This window comes from Meriones unguiculatus, chromosome 11, assembly GCF_030254825.1.
Source record: "Meriones unguiculatus strain TT.TT164.6M chromosome 11, Bangor_MerUng_6.1, whole genome shotgun sequence".
In the NCBI taxonomy this organism is placed as follows: Eukaryota; Metazoa; Chordata; class Mammalia; order Rodentia; family Muridae; genus Meriones; species Meriones unguiculatus.
Window position 1 is genome coordinate 38,639,322 of NC_083359.1, and position 17,550 is coordinate 38,656,871.

Consider the following 17,550-nt stretch of genomic DNA (forward strand, 5'->3'; position numbering starts at 1 on the left):
GGCACATCTCTGCAAGTTTGAGGCCAGCCTGTATTACATTAGTGAGACCCTGCCTCAAAATAAGTAAATAAATGTCACTTTTATATGTAGCAAACACTGAATGCTCCAGGTTACAATACAACCAACAGCAGTTTCCTAATACTGGTCCATGCTTACCTCCTGCTCAGGCGCTCCTCTCGCTCTCTCTCTTCTCTTCTCCTCAATCGATCCTGATTTCTCTTTTCCTGCTTTTCAGCCACAGTTTTCTAAATAAATCAAAAATGAGAAAACAAAGGAAAAGCAACAACTTTTAGAAAACAATATTCTATTCACTTAAAAACTAACAGAGAACACATGGAAAAAAAATTAACCATCATTTTATACCTTTGGTGACAAATTACACAGGAGGGGCTAAACTTCTAAGTCACAGGAGATTGATCACAATGCTTCAAACCAAACTATAAAGTTAGCTTTTCATCCTATAGCCTCTACACAAGCTTTGTATTAAAAAAAAAAAAAAAAAAAAAAAAAAAAAAGTCAGACCACAAACACCCTGCTGCTCGGAGTGGAGCTCTAGGTAGCCAGAAGCAGCTCACTTTTGATTTGGTGCATGCTATGATAACATTAGGATAACTGCACACTCAATTCATCAGTCTTGACCCTAAATGCAACAGAAGGCAGGAGGCTCTGAGAACCTCTACCACCAAATCAGTACCAACTTAAGCTAGCTGGCAAGTATCAGGTACCTTTATAATATAGCACTAACACTAACCGAGACCCTGTAATACATCATCTGGGCAGAGTGAATGAAGTCCTGAGCCAGGCATGGCAGTGCACGCTTTAATCTCAGCACTTGAGAGGCAGGTAGTTCTCTGAGTTCAAAGCTGACTGGTCTACAAAGTGAGTTCCAGGACAGCCAGGGCTACACAGAGAAACCCTGTCTCCAAACAAACAAACAAAGAAATACAGCCTCAAATGAAGAAATGCCACACCCCTTAATATAAACACCCACCCACCATTTTTCCCTTCTAAAAGCAGAGATAGCAAGGAAAATCTCCATGCCCAGTGAGTAAATCAAATACCCTCTAGATGAGAGAACACAGCAAGACCTAGGTGAGTTGCCTCATCCAGCACCTCAAACCCCACACCTGCAACTAGGGTCATCCTTCACCTGAGGTAGGCACACAGCATAGTCAGCTCCAAAGCTCCTTTTCACATCTTCCTAAAGCAAGCTGGCCGAGAATAGGCCAACAGGCATGAATGGCACACCTTCCTTCCCTGATCCTATCATCCACTTCACCTGAGCAGCAAACCAAACTCTCACACACAAAGATGTAAAGTAAAGTAGTACATTAAAATGCTGTTGGGAAGACAGAAGCAAGTATTTTTGTTGATGCAAGATCTTAACAAGTGAACCTCAAACTGTCCTGTGGCTGAATGAAAATGACCTTAAAATTCTGATCTTACTGTCTCTACTTCTCCAACACCAAGATCACAGAAAACATCCGGATTTATGTGACACTAATCAAATGCAGGGTTTCAACTAAGCTACATCCTCAAGCCCTGCAAATTGTTTTTAAAATCAAATTTATTGCCAGGTGGTAATGGTGCACACCTTTAATCCTAGCATTCAGGAGGCAGAGGCAGGTGGATTTCTCTGAGTTCGAGGGCAGCCTGGTCTACAGGCTAATTCCACAATACCAGACCTACAAAAAAGAAATCTGAACAAAATAAACAACCAACTCAGACTTATTTAGGGTGCCTGCAAGTCAGAAGACAACCCATGTGAGTCAGCTCCCAGTAACTGGACCAGGTTTCTGTAACTTTACTCACGAGGATATCTCACCACACCAAATGTTTTAAGGATAATCTTGGCAGACCCTCCACTCCATGTTTCCCTGCTGCATGAATTAGGGGACTGTTCCTTGGATTAGAGTCCTTCCTTTTGCCTAAATAAGCAGATCTGTTTTGGGAGCACGCAAGGCTCAACTGTGGCTGTGAAGTCTTAAGAGCATTCTACATTTTGCAGCCAGGTGCCAATTATCTGTGTTTTTCCACCTCATGAATATAGAAGTAAAGCTGACTTTATACCTTATCACAGTTGGATTACGTGTAGTGAATAGGGAAAGCACCACTGTTTTGAAGCCTGACAATTCAACTTATCAAAAAGAGCACCACCGTGGGGTTTAGTTCAGTGGCAGAACAAATAGCTTAGCACGCAGAACACTCTGGCTCTATCCAACATCACAATAAATTAAAAAAAAAAAAAAAAAAAAAAGAAGAAAGAAAAGGAAATAAAGAAAGAAAGGGACCAGAGGGCTGGAGAGATGATGGCTCAGAGGTTAAGAGCACTGGCTGCTCTTGCAGAGGTCCTGAGTTCAGTTCCCAGTCACCACATGGTGGCTCCCAGCCACCTTGGAGATCTGGGGCCCTCTTCTGGCATGCAGGTGTACACGCAGACAGAGCACTGTGTACATAGTAAATCTTAAAAAGAGAAAAAGAAAGGGGCTAAAAGAGACAGCTTCACAGTTAAGTTGTTGCTCTTCCATAGTACCCAAGTTAGATTCCCACACCATGAACAAAAACTGGCTCTAACTCTAGTCTCAGGGGATCCACTGCCATCTTCTGGCCTCCCAAGGGTACCTTGAGAATGTGGTACACATAAAAATCACCTCTCATACACATAAAAACAATTATCTTTTTTTTTTAAACAAAAAACCCAGAAACATGCCAGGCAATATAATGGTGGCTTACACCTTTAATCCCAGTACTCAGGAGGCAGAGGCAAGTGGATCTCTGAGTTTTAGGTCAGCCTGGTCTGCAGAATGAGTCTCTCAACAGCCAGAGCCACACATAAAAACTCTGTCTCAAAATCGAACAAACAAAAGACAAAAATGTTCAAACTTAAAGAATACAGGTGATTTAAACTTAAGAAGTTAAAAGTGATCACAAGATTCCAAAGAGTTCTCCAGAAACAGAATATATTAACATACCCTCAACTGATCAAGCTTCTCTCGGATCTGAATGAAGCCCAAGTGTAACTTGCCCCCAAAGTGGTCTGCAAGACGACGGTCATTATCATGGAGACCAAGATAAGCTGAACAAACTTCGCAGACACGGAGCTTTTGCTGTTGAAAACTGGATGCGGGCATAGAATTTCTATATTCTTCCTATGGAAAAAAAAAAAAAGAGATAAAGATTGAGGCATTTGAGAACTGTGAGCATGCACAGACCCCCCCCCCAAAGTGGAAAAATCTGAAATATAGGGAACTTTTTACTACATGTTGAAAACTGGATTGTTCAACTTTAGGTACGCTGGAAACTTCAAGACAAAAACAAAACAAAACAAAAAATGTAACATTCAGAGAAAGGCAGTTCTCTGAGTTCCAGGTCATCCAGAGCTACAGAGTAACCCTGTCTCAAAATACAAAACAAAACCACAAAAAAACAAACAAAAAAACCCCACTAACATTTATGTATGTCTCATCAAAAGCAACAAGAAACCATTCAAAGGGCTGGAGAGATGGCTCAGTGGTTAAGAGCCCTGTCTGCTCCTCCAGAGGACCCAGGTTCAATTTCCAGCACCCACATGGCAGCTCAAAACTGTAATTCCAATTCCCTGGGATCTGACACCCTTATACAGACATACATTCAGGCAAAACACCAATGCTCATGAAATAAAAATAAATTAAAACAAAACAAACAAACAAACAAAAAAAAACATTGAAAACGTGAAGAACTGCTCTCAGAGATCAACAGGGAAGATAAGTGTCTCAACCAGAGTAGAAAGAGATTTCAAAAGGTAAACAAAAACTGGGGCTGGAGAGATGGTTCAGCAGTTAAGAGCACTTGTTCTTTCAGAGACCCTGGCAGCCAGCCAACAGAGGCTAACAATCACCCGTTAACTGCAGCTATAGGATCTGGTGCACTCTCTCTGCCTGCTGTGAGCACTAACATGTGCATCCATGCAGGCAAGGCACCCATATACATAAAATAATGTTTTTAAAGATTTACTTATTTATTTACTATATATACAATGTTCTGTCTGCATAAACACCTGCATGCCAGAAGAGGGTACCAGATCTCATTATAGATGGATGTGAACCACCATGTGGTTCCTGGGAATTGAACTCAGGACCTCTGGAAGAGCAGCCACTGCTCTTTTGAAGCTAAAATAATTTTAGCTTCAAAAATCACTGACACTTTCCTTGAAGAGAAAAGCATCCAAATAAAACATGCATCTTCCAGAAACACTAAAATGTTTACAGAAAAATCTCCCATTCACAAAGAAAAATATATAAACAAAAGGAAAGAAGGCAAGCACAGTGCAATTGGTACTTGCGTTCCAGTTAGAATACTGCTGAAAATCCATACTGAAGAAAATCATTCCGTTGTCCTGTTTTTCTTTTTCACACTGTATAGCTACACTTCAACCTGGAACTCACTGAACTGATTGTCTCAGACCCCAGAGTGCTGAACTTAAAGATGTGTGCCACTGTTGGAGGATATTTGATCCCATTTCGACAGAGTTTAAACAAGAAGCCTACCACATCACTGAATAATGAAACCACATGGGAGTGGCCCAAGGTTGTTAGAAAACCAACCTTAGTTTATCCAATTACTATACGAGACATAGCAGGACATGGTAGGTATTCCCAAGGTTATGGAGGAATTAAATGGAATCCTACAGACCTATTAGATTTGAGTAATCAGTCATTTTCTATGGTGTGCATTCATCTTTGTGAAGCAGACTTTGAATTCATGGGCAACTCAGAATAGAATTATCAAGACTGGAAAGATTTGGCAACAGCAATATTGAAAGCTGGTCCTCAGTTAAAATGGTGAACAAGGTGGAAAGAAAAAGCTAGGATCAAGTACAATGAAATCAGGCTGGATGTATTGATATTTCCCAGGATCACTTAATAGGTAAAAGTCAATATGCCAAGTTACAAAGGCAGCTTGAATTTGATTATCACACCTTACTGCTCTGTTGTTTAGCAGCTTTAAATAATGAAGAATAAGCAAAGAGGTCTGAGTCATTTACTAAAAGTATATAAGCCCCAAAAGAAGCCTTCACTAATTTTTTGCAAAGACTGACTTCAGCTGTAAATAGAATAATATCAGATTCGGAAGCAGAAAAATACTGATCAAATCTTTGACTTTTGAAAAGGCTAATTCAGAAAGCAAAAGGTTGTTTAGAACTTTAAAGGCAAGATCAGCATCAATAGAGGAATGGATTAGAAATACAGCTGATATTGGGTCTTTTGTTTATGATGCTAATCTGACATAAGTAATTTCTGAAAGTCTTTAAAAATACCCAAATGGCAGATGTTTTAATTGTGGCAAGCAAGGCCATTTAAAAAGGGATTATGGGCAAGGTGTCCTCAGAAACAATGTTTTTCTAAAAATAATCTAAAAAGAAGGCCTCAGCCTTCTGACTAAGCAGAAGGTAGCAAAGGCAGGCAGTGAACTAATGAATGCAGATCAACAAGGGATAGGCAAACCCTTGCATATCACCCTTGGGAGCTTTCCTTAGGCACCAAAAATCAAATTCCATTTAATCAAGTGAGGGAGAAACTCATCCACAGAGCAATTCAAAGACTTAATGTCGGTTGTAGGCTAGAATGATGGCTCAGAGGTTAAGCAGCACTGGCTGCTCTTCCAAAGGTCTTGAGTTCAATTCCCAGCAACTGCATGATAGCTCATAACCATCTACAGTAAGACCTGGTGCCCTCTTCTGGCATGAGGCAGAACACTGTATAAATCACAAAAAAATAAATCTTAAAACAAAACAAAACAAAAATCACAAAAATCAGGGATAGAACAGCTTTAATAGATAAAACAAAATATTTAAGACCACAAAGTAAGTATTTTGGCAAACTGCTATAAATGATCAGAGACCCAAGCTGAAAATACAAATAAATGGCATTAACATTGAAGGTTTAGTAGACACAGGAACAGATGTAACAATTTCATCAAAATCTTGGCATCCAGACTGGCCTCTTCAGCAGGTAAAAATTCTGCTTCTAGGGATTAGACTTTATCTCAGACAAAACAAAGTGTAAGATGGGTCCTGTGAATAAGGACAGAAGGACAAATAGAAAAATTAAAGCTGTATGTGGCTAATATAGCCAGAAATTTATGGGAACATGATCTGTCGAAGCAATGAAAAATGGATTAACTAACATTCCTCCAATCTCAGACACAAGCCATAAAGACAGCTTCTGAGAAAAATTAATAAAGGTATTATCAAAAACAATCTCAGAAAAAACAAAAAAAATTAAAAATTAAAAAGCCAGGGATCGTGGTACACGGGAGGCAAAGGGAGGTGGATCTCTGTGAGTTTGAAGCCAGCTTGGTCTATAATGCAAGTCCAGAATAACCAAGGCTACACAGAGAAACCCTGTCTCGAAAAATAAAAATATTTAATTTAAAAAAGAACAGTCACAGACTGTTCAGGATGTACATAAAAAACAAACTACTGGGCTGGAGAGATGGCTCTGAGGTTAAGAGCACTGCCTGCTCTTCCAAAGGTCTTGAGTTCAATTCCCAGCAACCACATGGTGGCTCACAGTCATCTATAATGACATCTGCAGGCCCTCTTCTGGCCTGCAGGTGTATATTGTTAAATAAATTCTTAAAAAAAAAAAAACAACACAAAAACTGCTGAATTAAATCAGCTTATCTATTTTAAAGATATGTTGACCTCAGAATGGAAACCGGGATGTTTTACATTGGGAAAGAGGTTTCGCCCTTGTTTCCACATAAGAAAAGTTGTGGATGCCATCAAAATTGACAAAGATTAGATTTGAATAGGAGAGATCTACTGACTAGGGAAAGATGGTAGTTCATCAGACAGCTTGTCATTCAGTCCAGACTATTCTTCTTAAACAAAAAGGATATTTCTGTTGTTTGGTATTAAAAAATGTAAAAAAAAAAAAAAATTTAATGTATTTATTTACGTATTGTTTTTCTTAAATGTAGGAATGCTGTTTGCACATAACCTACATGCCAGAGGAGGGCATCATACCCCTTTTTAGGTAATAGTGAGAAACCACCTGGTTGCTGGGAATTGAACTCAGGAACTCTGGAAGAGGAGCCAGTGGTCTTAACTTCTCAGCTATCTCACCAGTCCTGATTTAAAATGTTTTTTTTTGTTTTGTTTTTGTTTTTTTTATTTAAAATGTTGTAAGTAAATTCAAAGGGTTAATATAGTTCAAACTTGTTTTACTTGTTTTGTAAATCTCTAGAAGTTGGGAGAATTTTGGAGCTAAGTTAAGATATTTGAGCAAGGCAGGGGCAGCCCATGCTTTCAATCCCAGCAGAGACAGGCAGATCTCTATAAATTACTTGTTATCTAAATTCTAGAATTACAAACAGGGTGGTGGTAGTTCACACTTTTAATCTCACATTTGGGAGGCACGCCAGCTTCTGGCAGCACCCCTATGCTACTTCAAAGAAGATGATGAGCATCAAAGAACATCCTTATGGAATTTGCTTCAAAAGTGTCAAAGCTGCCACTGGGCAAAAAAAAAAAAAAAAAAAAAAAAGCCTTTGCTTCAAGTACAGACCGAATACTGTATCAAAAAACAAAAAATCTAAACAGGGCTGGAAAGATGGCTCAGTTAAGAATGATTGCTACTATTCTGGAGGAGTTGGGTTTTGTCCCCAGCTCTCAAATGGCAGCTCAAAACCATGGGTAACTCTAGTTCTAGAAGAACTGGTCCCATTCTTTGGTCCCTTGGGGAACAAGACTCAAGACACACATAGTGCACACATATACAGGTAAAATACACACACACATACATACACACACACATACATACACACACACATACATACACACACACACACACACACACAAATAGGCAAGCCAGACACGGTGGCCTGTAATCCCAGCACTCTGAGAGGCAAAGGCAGGTGGATTTCTGTCAGTTCAAGGATAACCAGGGCTATATAAAGAAACCAAGTCTAAAAAACAGGCAACAACCAACCTCGGCTTCTTTTTTCTTTGCACGAACTTTCTCCACTTCCATAAGAATCTTCTGGGACTCATCCACATTTCCTTCCGCTCCCAGCTGCTCTGCTTTAGCAAGGAGTTTTCCTATTTCTTCATTCAACTCATGTACTTTTTCTGCCTGAGGACAGGGAATCAGAGAGACACCCAACATAAGTACTTGGAGTTACAATGAAAACCAGTTATCTCCCTTTCATGCTCAATGTCTGGCCTATTCCTCAGAAAATAAACCAACACCTTAAGATCAAGACTCAGCCACACAAGTATCTTAAAGACTTAAAGCTCAGTGGCAACACAGGGATAGAGGCCGTGTGGGTGGAATGATCAGGTTCATTCCCACTGCAAACACAAAAGAACCTCTCAAAACAAAACTATGACATCTTCACTGTCATTATTCCAGAAGCCAAGGAATCCCATGTGCTCCAATACATGCAGTTTTTCTTTTGCAATGGAGCACAGATCACTTTTGCTGGCCACTTTCTGAATCTTCTTATATCTTCTGGGTATGGGTAGTAGAATGTCAAGATCTAACATACAAAGTTAGGTTGCAAGCAAAATACAGTTACTAGGACTTCCTAGCACAATAGCATCTTTTTTAAATTAGTAACTAAAGCTTTCTGTGCAGAGTATGGTGGCACATGCCTTTAATCCCAGCACTCAATAGGCAGGCAGATCTCTCAGGGTTCAAGGTTGGCCCAGTCTACTTAGTAAGACCCTGTCTCAAAAAGAATGAAAGGAAGGGCATACAGGTTCCTGTGAGACACAAATACTTGGTCACAGATCCTGTCTCCACTGGAAATAGCCGAGGTAGAAAGCACCATCTACCGAGAATCCCCAAGTAGTGTGAAGGTGAGACAAAATGTGAGTTATACCAGTCCCTTAGTATACCTTAGCAGAAACTTCTGCACTGATCTCCTCCTGTGTTTCTGCCAGCCGCTTCTTGGCAAGTTCAGTTCTCCGATCACACTCTGCAATGAAGGACTCTAAGTGATCCATAGCCTAATTCGGGAAAAGCAGAGACATGATCAACACTGCATAGTTTCTTGGTTTTTTTTCTTGTCATTGTCACTGGCTTTTATTATAAAAGTATGTTACAAAAGCACTCTACTGAATTACATCTCCAGACCAGTTTCCCCTGACAACATCCCATAAACCAGGCTGGCCCAAAATTTGCTGTGTATTCCAAACTGGACATGAACTCACAATCTCCTTGCCTTAGCCTCCAGAGTGCTAGATGATGGGTGGGCATACCATATTCTGCCAACACTGCATAGTCTTGGCACCTATGTGTGTATGTGGGTCTGAAACTCCCTATTAGATCAGGCAGACACATGGCCTTAATCCCACTATGTGGGATGAAGAGGTAGATACATCTTTTTGGGTTTCAGGACAGCCAGGAACTTATGAGACCTCATCTCAAAAAAAAAAAAAAAATTAAGTAATAAAAATAAATGTTTTGGTGGTGCATGCCTATAATCCCAGTACTCTGGGAGGCAGAGGAAGGTAGATCTCTGTGCATTGGAGGCCAGCCTGTCTACAAAGCGAGTCTAGCACAGCCAAGGCTACACAGAGAAACCCTGTCTCAAAAAAAAAAAAAAAAAAAATCAAACCAAAAACAAGTTAACAAAAAAAATTTCAAAAAGTTTTTATCTGTTATTGGTATTTGTAGTGACAGCATGAGCTGATATTTTTCTTACAAATTTATTATGATAGTAAGCAAGATTATAATCATCTTAAATCAAAGATTTTCTTAAACCAAATGGGTATCTGATTTACTAGTTTCCAATTTCGTAGAAGGATCTCCAATTCTCTGTAACATACCAAGACTGAGGAATTGCTTAGTTGGTCATGCAAACAATGGCTTGAATTCAATCCCTCAGAGTATACAAATGACAGTAAGCCTTCATAATCCCAGCATTGGGAAGGTGGAGACAGGTCCATCTCTTGAGCTTCCCAACCAGCCAGCCTGATCTACTTGACACATCCCAGGCCAATGACAGACCCTGTTTCAAATAAACGGTGAGGAGTTGGTAAGACAGCTCAGTGGGTAAAGGCACTCGACACCAAGCCTGATTAATATGAGTTCAGTCCTTGGAACCCACATGATGGAAAGAGAGAACGTATTTCCACAAATGTGCATACATACACATACAAGCAAATAAAATATAAAAAATAAATAAAGCAACCACAACAGAAAGTCCCACAAATGGGCAGCACCTATGGAAAAACAGCCAAGGTGGTCATCTGTCCTCCACAGGCACACAGCAGGAAGGATTATGAGTTAAGAGGCCAATATGGAGCCTTAGCTAGGATAAAGAGAGGAACCCCACAAGTAGAGGGGAGGTGTAGTGCTGAGGTGGTTCAGTGAGTAATAAAGTCTTTGCTGAGAAAGCATGAAAGTATTAAGACTGAATCTGTTTCCTAGAACTCAGATGAAAAGGGTTAAGAGACAACCAGGCAGTGGTAATGCATACCTTTAAATTAATCCCAGCACTCGGGAGGCAGGGCAGGCAGATCTGTGAGTTCCAGGCCAGCCAAGTCTACACAGCCAGTTTTAGGACAGCCAGGGGTACTCAGAGAAACCCTGTCTCAAAACAGGAGGGAGGCAGGGAGGGAGGGAGGGAGGGAGGGAGGGAAGAGAGGAAGGAAAAGAAGGAGGAAGAAAGGGAGGGAGGAAGAGAGGACCAGGGAAAAGAAAAATGGGAGAAGGAAAGGGAAGAAGATCTGACCTATGTTTGCTAACACAGTTGCAAGCTGTACTTCTGGAAAGATGAGAAGCTGGTCACCTTACCCAGAATAACAGCTCTCAATACAGGATCCTGAGGTGCCCCAAGCTCACTCAAGTAGTAGTGCTCCCTTACTGTATACTCAGAGTACTGTGCACCTAGAACAGACCAATGACCCACTCACTCAGAGTATCCATACAGCCACACCTTTATTAACCAAAATGTCTCTAGCTTAAGCAGATCCTTGGTCCATTGACAAGGGACTCCAATGCCTAAAACTGTAAAAACTAAATGCTAACACAAAAGAACAAGCAACCCAGATCATGGAGTATCTTCCAACAGACACACTCTTTAAAATGCAAGGTTGTTTTGCAGTCCCCTTCTCCCCTTTCAAAGTGTTTCCAAGTGTAGTCCAGTTAAAGAGCAAATTTAATTAATAGGAAAAAAAAAAAAAAAGAGTGCAAAACTCAGATTTTAATCACAATCCACCACTTACTAGAATGTGATTAGTGGCCCCAGTGGGGTGATACAATAAAACCAATTCCTAAAAGGACCTAGGTATATTCAACCCTGCATGATACCCAGATAATTATGTTTTGGGAGAAGAGAACAGAGAACAGGGTTATACTATTTATCCTGGCTAATTCTGAACTTTGCTATGACAGCCTCAAACAATGTAACTTCTTGCTTTAGACTCCTGAGTGCTGGGATTGTAGGTAAATACTCTAGGCTTTAATTTCTTTGTAGAGAAGTATCTGCTTGACTTTAGGCAAATGTGTGTAACTGTTACACACATTGTGTAGGGAGAGTCAAACAACAGCTACAAAGCTTGAAACCAGCCTTGGCTACAAGAAACTTCTTAAAAGATAAGCTAGGAATAGTGACATACTCCTTAAATCCCAGGGCTCATGGGATAGACACAGGCAGATCTCCTGAGTTTGAGGCCAGCCTGCTACACAAAGTGAGATTCAGGGCAACCAAGGCTACATTGCAAGACCTTCTACCAAATAACCACCAAAACCAAACAAACAAAATAAAACCAATTTATATGCAATATTTGAATCTACTTGTGACATCATTCTAGAAGTTTTCTATGAATACAACATCCAGGCCTTTTATGGGGGGGGCAGTACAGTCTCATAAGACCATGATCATTTTGGGAACTGTTCTAAAATATGGCTAAAAGATCAAGCAAGGTATGTTTGTCGCAGTAACATTAACCTGTTGCTTTGGCTGTCTCCAGAGGATAAGGAAACCTGTATTTTTACAGACAAGCTATAAATTCCTCAATTTAGAAATTATGATCACTAATGAGAATTAAAAAAAAAAAATGCTTTGTGGGACCAAAGAGATAGCTCAATGGTTAAAAAGCAATGCTGCTCTTGAAGAGGACCCAAGTTTGTCAGGTGACTCACAATTGCATGTAATTCCAATTTCAAGGAATCTAAGGTCTCTGGCCTTTACAGACACCTGAATTCATATATACACACCCACATACAGATACACATACATAATTAAAATATTTTTTAAAGTTCGTTGTGTCTGTACTGTTCATGTTACTGTAAGCAATTTTTTCCCCGAGAAACAGTTTCTCTGTGTAGCTATGGCTGTCCTGGAACTCAGAGAACCGCCTAGCTCTGCCTCCTAAAAGTGTATGGCACAACCACCGCCCAGCGTAAGCAATTTTTGGGAGATTGAGCTCGAGGCTCATGGATGAGAACAGGACTCTACCATTGAGCTTACTTCCAATACACAACATATCCAAAATCTATGCTCTACATCTGCATAGTAGTAAACAAAAATTTAAAATTATGTACATATGTTCATGTCCATATGTGGATATGCACATGGGTTCAGGTGTCCATGGAGTCCAGAAAGCAGCAACAGATTCCCATAGAGCTGGAGTTACAGGCAGTTGTAAGAAACCTACTGGAATAATAGAAAGCAAGCTCCAGTCTTCTGCAACACAGGTATTTGCTCTAACCTCTGAAACATCTCTCTAGCCCCATTAAACCATTTTTTAAACCATTCAGGACACAAATGTCCTTAATCTCCTTCCCCTTCTCTTGAGGGTGCTAGAGATGAGACGTATTACCTTCCACAATCGAGGCAAATATTCTACCACTAATCATGCCCTACTTCTAGACCACGCAGGACAGTTTTTAACAGTTCTAAATACTAACATCTTAAATTTATTAAAAAAAAAAAAAAAAAACGAGTTCCTAAAGTCATCAACTCAAGAAGCCTACTTGCTGGTACATGCCTATAATCCTATCATTGAGGCAATATTTTGACCTTAATGCCAAACTGAGGTATAGTAAAATCCATTATAATATCAACTCAAAAGGTTTGGGGAAATGAGTAGGTTAAGTGCTTGCCATGTATGTATGGGAACCTGAGTTCAATCCCCAGCACTGTTAAAAAGCCTGGTGTAAGGCTAGAGAAATGGCTCAGTGGTTAAGAGCACTATCTGTTCTTCCAGATGTCCTGAGTTCAATTCCCAGAAACCACACGGTGGCTCACAACTATATATTGTGATCTGATGCCCTCTTCCGGCATGCAGGTGTATCACACAGATAGAGTACTCATGTAAAATAAATAAATGTTAAAAAAAAGAAAAAAAGCCTGGTTTGGTCAGGAGTGGTAATGACACCTCTTTAATCCTAACACACAGGTGGAAGAAACAAATAAGTCTCTGTAAGTTCAAGGCCAGGCCAGGTCTATTACAGAGAAACTGTCTTGAAAAAAAATTTTTTTTAAAATACATAAAATATTTAAAAATTACCAGCTGGAGATGTAGCCTAGTAGGTAGAATACTTGCTACCAGGTACAAAGCCCTGGGTTTAAGTCCAAGCATGACATAAACCCAGCGTGGTGAGAGGCAAAGGAGAAGGATGAGAATTTAGCCGGAGCTACATGAAATACTATCTTAAAAGAGATTTTATACATAAAGAAAATTAGACCATCCCTGAACATATTAAATGATTGGTCTTAGTTTACACCATTATTTCACACATGTCCATGTTATATCTAGCTTTTCTGTGATATAACTGGAAAAAAAAAGGGTATTTAACAAGTACGTTTACAACGTGAAATCATAATTAACACAATCATCCAGTATCATTTAATTGAAAATACTTCAGATTCTTCAGCTCTACTCTCTTACCAAATCTCTAAAATACAATGTCTCAACTAGTCACAACAATATATGTTTAGTGGCTAGAATTTATATATCTTTTAAAAATATATTTATTCACTTATTTTATGTATACGAGTGCTCTGTCTTCATGCATACCGGAAGGAGGAAATCGGATCCCCCTTTAGGATGGTTGTGAGCCACCACATGGGTGCTGGGAGTCGAACTTAGGACCTCAGGAATAGCAGCCAAGTGCTCTTAAGCACTGAGCCATCTCTCCAGCCCAAATTTATATATCTCACAATGGCAAAATATACCGTTTGCTGACATTACCCTATTTCTTGTATCCATGTGTGTGGGAACGCTTGACATGTCAATGTAGTCTTGTATGCTGCTGGGAGTGCATACACAACGTGCAGACATCAAAAGACATCTTGAGGGAGCCTTCTGCTTCCACAATGTCCTTTCCAGGGATTAAACTCAAGTTGTCAGGGCTGACAGCAAGCCCCTTTACCTGTTACTCCATCTTCCAATCTTCCAGCCTGCTTGGTGGTTTTGTTTTGTTTTGTTTTGTTTTCCTGAGACAGGCTTACTCTGTGTAACCCTGGCTGTCCTGAAACTCACTATGTAGACCAAGCTGGGCTCAAACTTAGAGATCCACCTGCCTCTGCCTCCTGAATGCTGGAATTAAAGGAGTGCACCACCATCCATCTCCCCCCTTGAATTCTTACACAGATAAGTGTATAAATGTATACAAAGACTGGGGAGAGGGGCTCTACATGTTAAGTGCCAGGAACACAACCAATGTATCCATTTTTCTACTTTCAGAGCTGTAACATTTATATTTTATAACATCACAGGGTAATGAAACAGGGGGACTGGAAATGGCTCTGCAGGAAAGAATATGTACTACTCTTAAAGAGCTCAAGAGTTCAGTTCCTAACACCCAAGTCAGGTGGCTCATAACCACATGTAACTCCAATTCAATTTCATCATCTTCTCTGGCTTCTGCCAATACCTGCACTCAAATGTACATACTCCACAGGCATCCACATTAATAAAAATAAAAACAGAAGCTGGGTGTGATAGTGCACACCAAGTCCAACATGCAGAACATGCAGTTCTCTCTAGACGTGAACCTGGAGAACTCGGGGCTGAAGAGACAGCTCAGAGGTTAAGAGCACTGGCTGTTCTTCCAAAGGTCCTGAGTTCAATTCCCAGCAACCACCTATAATGAGATCTGGTGCCCTCTTCTGGCCTGCAGGCATACAAGCAGGCAGAACACTATATACATAATAAATAAAATCTTAAAAAAAAGAACTCTGTGACCTCAACATCAGCATGGATCTACAAAATGAGTTCCAGACCAAAAAAGCTATATAGTGAAACCCTGGTTAAAGATAAACATTAAGACTAAATTTTTTTCAAAGATACAACTTGGTTTTTTTTAATTTTTTAGTTGCTTGATCCAGTTTTCAATATTGTTGTATAAAGCATGAATGCCACACTAGTTGAAGACACTCTTCATAATACAATAATCAGTATGTATGTTTCAGTTTCCCCTAAGATCTCAACTTCTGCATTATCAACAAGGTCTTTTAAAAGGCACTGGGCCTAGCTTATTAGCTCATACCTGTAAATCCTAGCATTCAGGAAGCTGGAAACACTGAGTTCTAATCAGCCGGAAATGCCAGTGTGTGACTGCCTCAAAAAACAATTAGGGGGCTGGAGAAAGCCTACTGCTCTACACCCACCACTGGCTCACAACTGTCTGTTAATTCCAGTTCCAAAGAATTCAATGCCCTCTTCTAGCCTCCAAAATCTCCATGTACACACATGGTGCACAATAAACATCCATATACATAAAGTCAAAATAAATAATAAATAAAAATTAAAAGGCTAGAGACAGCTCAATGGTTAAGAACACTGGATTCTGCCAAAGGACTTAGGCTCTTTCTCTAGCACCTAGAAGTTGACTCACAACCATCTCTAATTTCAGTCCCAAAGAACCCAAAGCCCATTCTTGGCCTCCAAAAGTACCAGACAGATGGTACAGACATATAGGCAGACAAAATGCCCATTTATAAATAAATAAATAAGTAGATAGATAGATAGATAGATAGATAGATGAATCAATAAATAAATAAGGATGTAAGTATGTGACATTTTGGAATTTAGTACACCCAAAGAGATACATTCCTTGAAACAAGATGTCAATCAATCCTATCACTTTTGAAACCTGGAATCTTAAAGTAATGGCATCTTTACTAAAAATTTCCAGGGGCTAGGAATGTAATTTAATTTGTAGAATGCTTGCCTACCACGCCTAAGACTCTGAGCTCAATTGCCAATACTACATAAATCTATCATGATGACACATGGCCATAATCGCGGACTTAGAGAGAGAAAGACTAGGAGCTGAAGGTCATCTTGGCTAAACAGCAAGTGTTACTAGAATGGGCTATATGAAACACATTAAAAAAAAAAAGTCAGGGGCTGGCGAGATGGCTCAGTAGTTAAGAGTAATATCTGTTCTTTCAAAGGTCCTGAGTTCAATTCCCAACAACCACATCTAGAGTGAGATCTGGGGACCTCTTCTGGTGTGTATGTATAATGCAGGAAGTGGACTGTAGAAATAATAAATAAATCTTTTTTTTTTTAAAGCAAACAATAAAACGAAATTCAAGACAGTAATAGGTTGAGTCACATGAATATAAGATGATATCTTTAGGGAACTGTTTATAACTACAATTCCAAGGGATCAGACTCCCTCATACCAATGCACATAAAATAAAATTAAATTGTTAAGGAAAAAAAAAAAAGATGGTATCTGTTGTGTTCTGGAACTTAAGAGTGGCTGGTTAACATGTGAATATTTAATTATTTTGCTTTGTAACTCAAACACATTACACTACTCCCAACAGCAGATTGATAACTTTGCAGCATGGATAAATCAACATACAAAGCCAGGCATGGTGGAGCACACCTTTGATCCCAGCACTCAGAAAGGCAGAGGCAGGGTGACCTCTAAGTTCGAGGCCAGTTTGATCTACAAAGTGAGTCCAGGACAGCTAAGAAACAGTGAAACCGTGAGTTGAAAAACAAACAAACAAAATATTAAAGTACAAAAATATCTTACATCTAATTCAAAAAACAGGTCTCTTTCTTTACTTGCAATTTCATAATCTGCTCGGAGGGCCAAGTCGTGGATTTTGGTACACTCTCCTAAATCCATGCGCTGTAGGAAAAAAAAAATCATAAATTAACATCTACCCATTCTAGAAAGCATGTAATTAATATGATTTAGCATTTCAACTTTCACTAAAATAAGCAATACAGTGGAAACAGGAAAGCAAGTTCAAGGTCAACCTGGACTATATAAGACCCTCTCTCCAACAAAAGAAATGAAGGCAGGCATACTTGCACTTGTCTGTAATTACAGCACTTGATAAGGAATTCAGTTACATAGACCACGGGCAACATGAAACCATATTTAAACAAAAAAGAAACAAGATATAACCTAGAAATGTATTTTTCTTTTCTCATTTCTTAGATTTATTTAGCAGGGCAGTGGTAAACCATGCCTTTAATCCCAAACAGGCTGATCTCTGAGTCTACAAAGTAAGCTCCAGAACACACAGGGCTACACAGAGAAACCCTGTGTCAGGGGAAGAAAATTTTATTTCATTTTA

At 39.6% G+C, this 17,550-nt stretch overlaps 1 protein-coding gene across 4 annotated transcripts in view; it reads right to left on the reverse strand.

The window, feature by feature from the left end:
* Window positions 1-17,550, reverse strand: part of Luc7l (LUC7 like) — a 29,789-nt gene that overhangs the window by 7,417 nt on the left and 4,822 nt on the right. For 3 of the 4 annotated variants that reach the window (XM_060363908.1, XM_060363911.1, XM_060363909.1), the window contains 5 exons: window positions 16,998-17,096; window positions 8,885-8,995; window positions 7,974-8,117; window positions 2,973-3,149; window positions 157-245 (listed from right to left, as the gene is read on the reverse strand). In XM_060363908.1, coding sequence (XP_060219891.1) covers window positions 157-245; window positions 2,973-3,149; window positions 7,974-8,117; window positions 8,885-8,995; window positions 16,998-17,096 — 620 coding nt within the window. Of the gene's footprint in view, window positions 1-156; window positions 246-2,972; window positions 3,150-7,973; window positions 8,118-8,884; window positions 8,996-9,817; window positions 10,000-16,997; window positions 17,097-17,550 lie in introns of those variants that run through there. The other variant, XM_060363910.1, reaches the window with a different exon arrangement.